Source organism: Helianthus annuus, chromosome 5 (genome assembly GCF_002127325.2).
Source record: "Helianthus annuus cultivar XRQ/B chromosome 5, HanXRQr2.0-SUNRISE, whole genome shotgun sequence".
Taxonomy (NCBI): domain Eukaryota; kingdom Viridiplantae; phylum Streptophyta; class Magnoliopsida; order Asterales; family Asteraceae; genus Helianthus; species Helianthus annuus.
The window spans coordinates 119,832,756-119,841,865 of record NC_035437.2 but is presented as its reverse complement, the minus strand read 5'-3'; the positions used below and the strand labels follow the sequence as shown (position 1 = coordinate 119,841,865).

General features: G+C 34.7%; 1 protein-coding gene across 4 annotated transcripts; it reads left to right on the top strand.

Moving 5' to 3' along the window:
• The first annotated feature begins 740 nt into the window (after window positions 1-740).
• LOC110940960 lies at window positions 741-3,922 on the top strand. 4 transcript variants are annotated; one of them, XM_035990157.1, is made up of 3 exons: window positions 741-1,048; window positions 1,126-1,210; window positions 1,374-3,922. In XM_035990157.1, the coding sequence occupies exon 3, from the start codon at window positions 2,042-2,044 to the stop codon at window positions 3,158-3,160; it is 1,119 nt and encodes a 372-aa protein (XP_035846050.1). In that variant the 5' UTR covers window positions 741-1,048; window positions 1,126-1,210; window positions 1,374-2,041; the 3' UTR covers window positions 3,161-3,922. The 4 variants fall into 4 exon arrangements, with proteins under 4 accessions (XP_035846050.1, XP_035846049.1, XP_035846047.1 ...); XM_035990156.1 differs by lacking the exon at window positions 1,126-1,210; XM_035990154.1 differs by having other exon boundaries at window positions 1,126-3,922.
• The last annotated feature ends 5,188 nt before the right edge of the window (window positions 3,923-9,110 follow it).

The following is a 9,110-nucleotide window of genomic DNA, read 5'->3' as shown; positions in this document are numbered from 1 at the left end:
CTATTACATTTACTTTAACATTAAACATATTTCTTTAATTATAACTTTTAATGATTTTCTTTTTTAATATTACTAATACTGTCTGAACAACAACGGTACCGTACTGTATAACATCGGTGTAGTTTTTTCTATTATTAGCGTCATCATGTACTTATTATTACGTACAATTTGATAAAAGTTCTATTCGAACAAGCCCTATATAGTTGATTTTTTTATCATCACAAACCGAACACATACCGACCAAACAACATTGGTAACGCTACCGTATTCGTTTTTATAGTTTTCTCGACGTGGCGGTATAAAATTCATTGAACACAAAGTTATATCGAGTGTCTGTACGATGCCGGTATCGTAACGGACCGATACGGACCGAACAACATCGGTACCGATACAGGTATTCGCTTTTATCGTTTTCAGTCGTTGTAAACCATGTGTCAACTGGCAACCACTACTAGAAAATTGGGCAATTGCCACCAATAATTTGCCACCGAAAAAACGGTCACAAAATTAGCTACCTTTTTTCAACCGAAATCGTATTGGTAGCAAATACATCCAAACAATCCTAAATAATAATAAAAATTAAGAAAACCGTAGTAAAATGGTGTCAAATATGCAAATATAAAAAGTTTTATGAAAGTTGCCACCATTTTTCGACGGCCATTCAGTTTGCCACCGTCACATGGTCGCAATATAAAGTAAAAATTTAAGCGGAAATATCAAGTTTTTTACCCGCTCCCCAAAATTTAAGCGAGATATCAATTTTTTTGAACGGAATGCGAAATATCAATTAACTTATCACATCTAGGTTTATGATTCTGAACTTTGCTCCCCTAAATCTCTAGAAGCTTCACCTCCGCTCAACCATCACTAATCGAATCATCCTCCACACCACCATCACTAATCGAATCATCCTCCGATCCAAAACCCTAATCGCTCCAAAACCCTATCCCAAAAGTGGCGACCGTTGGACTTCAGCAATGAGCTAATGATTTCCTAGGGTTCGGTTTGTTGTGAACTATGACCAACATCTTGTTATTCTTAATCGAAGGTATGTATTTTGCTTTTCGTCAAATTTTAAGATTGTAAGGCATTATTTAATTAATACCTTCTGTAATCAAATTGAAGATATCAGCTCTGTATTTGCTGAAATACAGCTGATAGACATCAAAATGATGTTGGGGAGGATTACACCAGTTTCCATCATTATTAGGTACGACGTTATTTGGAGGGTAGAGCTTGATGGTAAAATGAATTCTAGATGCTTAATTGGTTTAGAAACTACTTTATTTGGAGGGTAACTGTGTGTGGGCACACATATCTTATATCTCCATATTGAATAGAAGATTTCTTTATATATTGGATTACGTCTGCAGGTGTTGGAGCATTGGCCGTTCTTTATTAGATTGAGTACTGACAACTGATAATACTATTGCATTGAGGTTTAAAGCAAAATACATATAGTTTTTTTGGTTATGAAAATGGATATATGATTTAGTGAGGCAGCTACAGAGGAGGTATTTGAGAATCATATAATTTTTTTTAAAGCTTATGCGTCATACTAGGACTGTATATATCTGTTATTATTAATATTGATATTAGGACTGTTTAATGGGTGGTGGGTAGTTCACGTTTTGGTGAAGCAAACAAGAAACCGGTATGGTTTTAACCCTTTTTTGTAGAAAAATTTGAAAGTTACTATTGCTATGGAGATTTGAGGTTAAGGGTATTTGATGCAGGAGAATCTAAATGGAAAAGATCGAGATTATCTTTTAAATGAAGAAGATCAAGTTTATCTTTTATTTAATATTTGAATTATCTTTACTATGTTTATCTTTTAATTATTTTTATCTTTTAATTATCTAGTATAAGTAGGGCATCTATAGTTTATTGTTTAGTTAGTTTTTGAGTTGATTATTATAAAAAGAACTGTGTTCTTGGAACCGTTGGTTCAATTTATCGTCTTTGATTAATCAATTGTTCTTGAGCCATTTGAGTACGCTTCCGATTCGTATCATTTGGTATCAGAGCTTTTGGTTTTCAAATGGCTCTACATGGAAAAGAAGAAACTTTCGTTCGTAGATTCGCCGCCGGAGGCAACGACGGAGTTCCTTTTAATCCGCGAGGATATGGTGATCATTCTCGTAGATTCGCCGCCCGAGGCAACGAGATTGTGGACCATGAAAACTTTCGTGAATCATGTGATGGTTATCATCCCCGTAGATTCGCCGCCCGAGGCAACGAGGATCCTGACCTTATCTATGATTCTTCTCCCGTATATGATGAATACGAGGACGATGAATGGTATTCTTGGGCAACTGTTGGTGTTTTAGGTGAAACTATTGGAGTTCAACAGGATGAGAAGAGTTTGACAGATGACGAATCTGATTCGGGCACTGTCCTGTTGGATGAAAGTGAAGCCGAAGAGGAGACACGACTATTTTTTGACGAGTTTCGTATAGCTGCAAAGGCAGAAAACAATGGTGTTGTAGCTGGCGACGTGCTTCGTTTGGAATATCCATGCAATCTGCCGAAAAATAATAAAGGAAGACAAGTTCAACGGCGAGGTATGATTATTTTACAAAAGAGAGACGTTTCTATCGATAAGGCACACGGGGGTGTGGTGAAGACTACGCTTACAACAATTAAAGTTAATGATGGGCTCATCATTTCTACAGTTTACATTAGCCCATCTAATTTGTCAATTAAAGTTACTGGACCACAACTCCATGCATCTCGTATGGGCTTACAAAATAAATTTGGGCATGTGACTTTAAATAACAATTATATTAATATGGATTACATATTAATTAGTGATGGGGGATCAAATGTTGGTCCGACGAAGCCTATTGTTAATACAAAGGGTGGGCTTATGAATGTGAACAAGAGATGGTCCAGTGCTCCCTTCGACCCGGGTGGTATACGTCCTAAGCTTGGCGAGACGACCCGTGAAGTTAAGCTATTTAGGCGGGTCACCATGATAATAATATATGAGAGTCAGGTTGATGTTTCTTTTGATCCGGGTGGCTTTGGTTCGAAGACAAAACTCGAGGACGAGTTTTTTTCGAAGACGGGGAGTATGATGCAGGAGAATCTAAATGGAAAAGATCGAGATTATCTTTTAAATGAAGAAGATCAAGTTTATCTTTTATTTAATATTTGAATTATCTTTACTATGTTTATCTTTTAATTATTTTTATCTTTTAATTATCTAGTATAAGTAGGGCATCTATAGTTTATTGTTTAGTTAGTTTTTGAGTTGATTATTATAAAAAGAACTGTGTTCTTGGAACCGTTGGTTCAATTTATCGTCTTTGATTAATCAATTGTTCTTGAGCCATTTGAGTACGCTTCCGATTCGTATCAGTATTTAATATCCATCACACTGCTTGGAGCTAGTATTAACGTTATTTTATTCGAGTAGGATTACATTTATAGCTTTCTATTTACCTTACTGATTGCAGTCTGTAGTAGTAGTTATGTTAAGCCAACCACCATATGGTGGATATCTAGGTCAGCAAACAGCACAGGGAGGCAGGGGCGGATCTATGTGGAGGTGAGGGGTTGCCCGGGATACCCCTCAACTTTCTTGATGAAGTGCAATTTTTTTTTTAATCTCTGTTTTATTTGTTAAGGATACTCCTAAGCAAGGATTAGGATACCCCTGAATGTAAGTAAAGAAGAGATAAAATAAAAATTTCCGGTGGAATTTCCGGTCCCAAAAGTTGCAGCGCCACTTATAAAAAATCGGAGAAGATGAAGTTATGTTAATGAAAACATTGGGAAAGATGAATAAAAAGGTTGGAAGTCAGAAAGTCACCGTTGAATAAATGTGAATACTGTCTAGTCAAATTTTGGTCAAAGTAAAACCTCCTTAATATTTAACAATTCACTTTATTAAATTTATTCTGTATATTTTTTTTGAAAGGCAATTTATCCTGTATATTACTTGTTTGTTTTATTAATTTTTTTACTTTGTTTATTTATCATTTTATCTTGTTTGTTTTATTTATTTTTTACTTTGTTTACTTATCGTTTTATTAAGTTTAGATTTACTTTACCGATAAGTTTTCTATTCTTTTTGTTGTTGAATATACTTTTATTAGAAATTAAATATTATCTATAAAACTTTTAAATAACATTTAAAATTTTATATAGCCTTTTATTAGAAACTAAATATTATCAATAAAACTTTTAAATAACATTTAAATTTTTATATAAACCTACTTAATAACATTCTTGTGTGTATTATATACCCATTAATAAAAAATGATAATCAATATATGTTTTAAAATGTAAAAAAATTTATATTTGAATCCTATAATTAAAATGTTTTCATTCTTTCACTACTATATTATAAAGTATGAATTAAAGAAGGTTAATTAACAATTTTGCTTTTAAAAATAGTTTCACAATACATGTATCAATACCCTAAGTAAAAGAAAATTTTAAAGGACCCATTAAATTAGCCACACAGGGCCCTAAGGGTTCTCGAATTCTTAGAGCGACGTTAGGAAAAAAAATTGGGATACCTCTGAATTTTTTTTCTAGTTCCGCCACTGCAGGGAGGTAGGTGGTGGTGGTGGTTATGGACCTCCTCCAACACAGAAAACACCTGTTAGGCTATAGGGTGTGGGGGGCATGAATTGGGTCATTAATCGCCACATAGGAACATGATTTACACCTACACCATCCCCTTGGAGGATCATGTCGTGGTGCCCGTGGATTGACCCACGACATTCACGACCCAATTTTCCTATTTTCTAGCAATGGAAACAATAAATATATAAACAGATTTTCCCTATTTTCTATTCCTTCATCATCCCCTCCTATCAAACACAAACCCTAACCCTTCATAACAGCACGGCAACAACAGCAACAATACCGGCAATACGAACAACAGCAACTCACAAGTATACCAGGTTTGTTGTTATTTCTTTGAGTTTAATTTAAACCTGCGGCTTCTTTGAATCACAAGCAATCAGCCGATTCTATCCTTCTCATTCGGTTTTGTTTTGGTATATAATTTTTATCACTTGAATTGAACTCAAGTCATTATCACATAAATTTTAAATGTTGAAACTGCATGCACATGATACAATCATGATGACAAAGAAGATTACGGAAATTTTTTATTTAAATCTGCGGGTAGTTTATAACTAAATTTATATGATTTTATTTGTTGTTTATTTAAAACAAATAAAATATATTTCACAAAAAAAAGGGTGGATGATGGTTTGGGTCATGACCATACTGTTAGGATAGTGATTTTGGATGGTGGATTAGAGAGTGATGACATGACGTTGACATGGAGGGTCATGGTGGTCATGAGGGTCATGACCACACCCTATAGCCTTACACCGACATACGGGCAGCAGTCTCCACAAGGGGGCTATGCCCAACCAGCTCCTTATGGTGGTGGTTATTAACTTATTATGGTGCTGGAGGGTATGCTCAAGCATCATACGGATAGCAGCCACCGGCATATGGAAGCTCGTATGGCAGTGGCTATCCCCAACAGCCACCACCAGCGTATTCTGCTGATGGCGCTGCTCCCGCACCTCAAGCTAGTCAGTCTAGCGGTGGTGGTGCGGTTGCAAAAGCTTCACCTCAGAGTTGATGTTTTTGAAGCAGGTAAGCGTAAGAGTAGAAGACAACTTTTGGTTTGTGCTGTTGCTTATGTTTGTGGCTGTTTCAAAACCTTGTTATGATGGGTACTGTAGCATCAATGGACTTGGTACTGAGATAATCTTTCTATTTCTTTTTGTTAATTGAATCTTTTTTGCATGTTTCTTGTTAAGTACTGTTTACACATATTTCAAATTGCAATTAACTGATGCATTTCGAATTTTTGTTAAATTTGTTTATTACTACTATCGTGTCATTAAAATGTATCTCCACTGCTGCTGGTCACTTTAGTCCTTTTGCTAAGTGCTAGTGCAAGTACTGTAATGAACCAGACCGATAATAATCAAAGGTCTACAGCGAAGCGCGTAGTAATCACACTAGTTATAAGTAAATATTATAATGAAACAATGGAATAAAACAACACTATAACAATTTATATAACAAAAAATTAAACATTAAAAAAATACAATTTATATATATTCTGCAAGCAACTTATATCCAATCTACAAGTAATCTATACTAATTTTTAGTTACCTTGTTTCAAATTAAATGCATCATCAACCGTTGGTATTGGAACTTCCAAAGGTTTTTTCTTCCTTTGTGGATTGCTACGAATAAAAAATCCAACTGTTATTAATAAAATTGTAAAACTAAGGTTCAAACTTCAAGTAGTTGTTTTTATATGGACTTTATTCGATCATCTCCACTTAACAAGAAGCTCAACCATATCTTTTGAGAGAGCGCTTTGGTAGTCATCCGATATACGTCCGCACTAAATGCCGATTTCAAGGCAAGGGTTGTGGCTGGAATGCTAAAAATGTTACGGACCATTTTGATTAAAGTATGACACTTGTTAGAACTTTGACTTTACCATTTTAACACATCAAATTCTTTCTATTCCTATACATAATTAGATAGGCTCCTCTAAGTACGTCTCAAGTTAACATTTTGTTTTGTTTATTTTCAACTGGTCTAGTCTTAAGAAAAACATAAAAATCATCTTCATGTTTAACTGTTTAACATGAATGTTTTGGGCCCCGGATGATAAATAGACGAGTTATTCTTAGACACCCTAGCCATGTAAAATGTGGTGTAGCACTTTTCACATGGAGACTTTAACTAAGAGTAAATTACAAGTTTTATCCTTTATGTTTGTCCCAAATTTCAGGCGTTGGCCTTTACCTTTAAAATTGATGACTTTTGTACTTAATGTTTGAAAATGTTACACGTTATGTCCTTTAGGGCAAACCCAGTTAAAATTTTCTGTTAAGTTATGTCATGTGCATTGCACACGAGGGTAGAATAGTCATTTCCCCTCCCATGAATCAACAAACTGAGAAACTGATAAAATATAACAGAGCCTCCCCCACCCACCCCACCAGTCCACAAATCAACCATACGCCACCTGCATCTGCCTCAATCAAACCCTAATTTCCTAAATCCATCACCACCACCCTTTCAACACCACACATACCAAATTCAAATTCACTCACAATCAAGTTGTAGATATGAACTACATCACACCTAAATATAATAAGCCGTCATTATTGAAATTGATGAATTGAAAGCAAGTAGCCAACCAAGAGAATTAAATTGAAGATAATCAATCAGATCGAAAATATCAAAGGGATGTGTTTTTGGGCAACTACTGACTAAAAAAGGAATTTTTTTTTGTTGGGTCACAAAGATCAAACTTGGTGAAGGGGAAGTTGGTAAAAAAGGCACAGCTACACTCACCGTCGTTCGCCGGCCAAGAAAAAATTACCGTCGTTCACCGTCGTTTGCAGATCTGACCGAAACCACAGAGCCTTCGTGAAGCAACCGGTTTGATTCCTCAACGCTACCATTTAATTTCAGATGGTGGGGGTTGTGGTTGCTGTGAGGGAGGTGGTGGCTATGGGTTCTTATCTTGACTGAAATCTATAGAAACAGAGGGAGTAAAAAGGGGGTAGAGGAGTCGCAGGTCATAGTACTTGTTTGCTAATTTATTTTTCTTTTTTTATTAAAATAATTTTGATTATATAGGCAAAAAGACCAACTTGCCCTTGGGTAGCCAGATTTAACAAAAAAAAATTAACTAAGTTAGGGCTAAAGGACGTAACGTGCAACATTTTCAAACATTAAGTACAAAAGTCATCAATTTTAAAGGTAAAGGACAGCGCCTGAAATTTGGGACAAACATAAAGGACAAAACTTGTAATTTACTCCTTTAATTAATTAGTTATCACATATTCAAACCTGACCATATACCAAGCTCATTGGTTAGCTATAACCTCACAAGATTCCACATCTAGAATTGAGATAGTTGCCATATGGACCCCAATTTCTACTCAATATTTGTCAAACTTTTGGAACATCAGTTCACTCATCTTATTCAAGAAAACGTTATCTGAGATACAATTAGTTATCTCATTTTCCACTTTAAAATTTTTAGCAAGAAACAAAATTGTTGTCGGATATGATGTATCCTAAAACAAATTTGTTGCATCCAAAAAATATCTCTTAAGTACTTTGCAAACCTTTTTAGCCCTAGCCCACTCGTCATTGGTGATAGACCATTCAGTGTTAGAATCTCTTAAGATGTAACCTTGAAAGGCAAGTCTGTAATGCATAGCCGATTCAAGCATTCCATATGTAAAGTTCCATCTGGTTTTTTTTACATCTATTTATAAATGTCGACGAGTCCAAATACCAAGAGTTATGGCAATTTCACCAAATTTTAAAAGATTACCTCGAACTTCCTTAAATACTTAACCCCGTCTCGAATATATACAAGAAAACAATCAAGTATTCCTAAGTTGTCTTGTACTACTAAAATTGAATAGATTAAATATCATTGATTTTTTTTCTTTACCCGAATAAATATTGATTTTTATGGGTTCCGACACAAACTTCATGATTCCGACTATATAATATTGAAAATAGAGTTATGTTCTAAATAAAATGTTTTGTTGTATCGTAAGCTATAGAGAGTGCTAGTAACATACCGGTATGGTGACAAACCTCACCGATTATGATCAAACAACATCGATACTATTGAAAAGCCTTACTGATATTCGGTTTTATAATTTTCAATTAATGTAAAACACATCTCGCTATCATTTTGAACATATCACAACTTTATTTTTTTGGGTTTTCACTTTTGGTTGCTATACCGAGTGTTAGTTCCGTACAAATATCACAATGAACTGCAATTAATTAATGTAATGAGCGAATATCCCGCTGCAACGCGCTCAAAAATTCCACTAGTTAAATACATATTTTGGAGGTAGAAATGAAATTATTATCATTTTTCTAGTTAATTATTTGAACTAATTTTACTTTTTTTACACCAATAATTCTAAAGTAATAACTGTGAACAAACTCTAACTCGAGGTAAACCTACTACATTTGGAATAGATTATAATGCAGAGCAATAGGCTTACCTCGACATGAGTCACTTCCATGCACATTTATATATCTTATCTCAAAATGGTATTTCAATT

Excerpts from the sequence above, each read along its gene's own strand:
- LOC110940960 (XM_035990156.1), top strand. The coding sequence starts at position 2,042 with ATGGCTCTACATGGAAAAGAAGAAACTTTCGTTCGTAGATTCGCCGCC.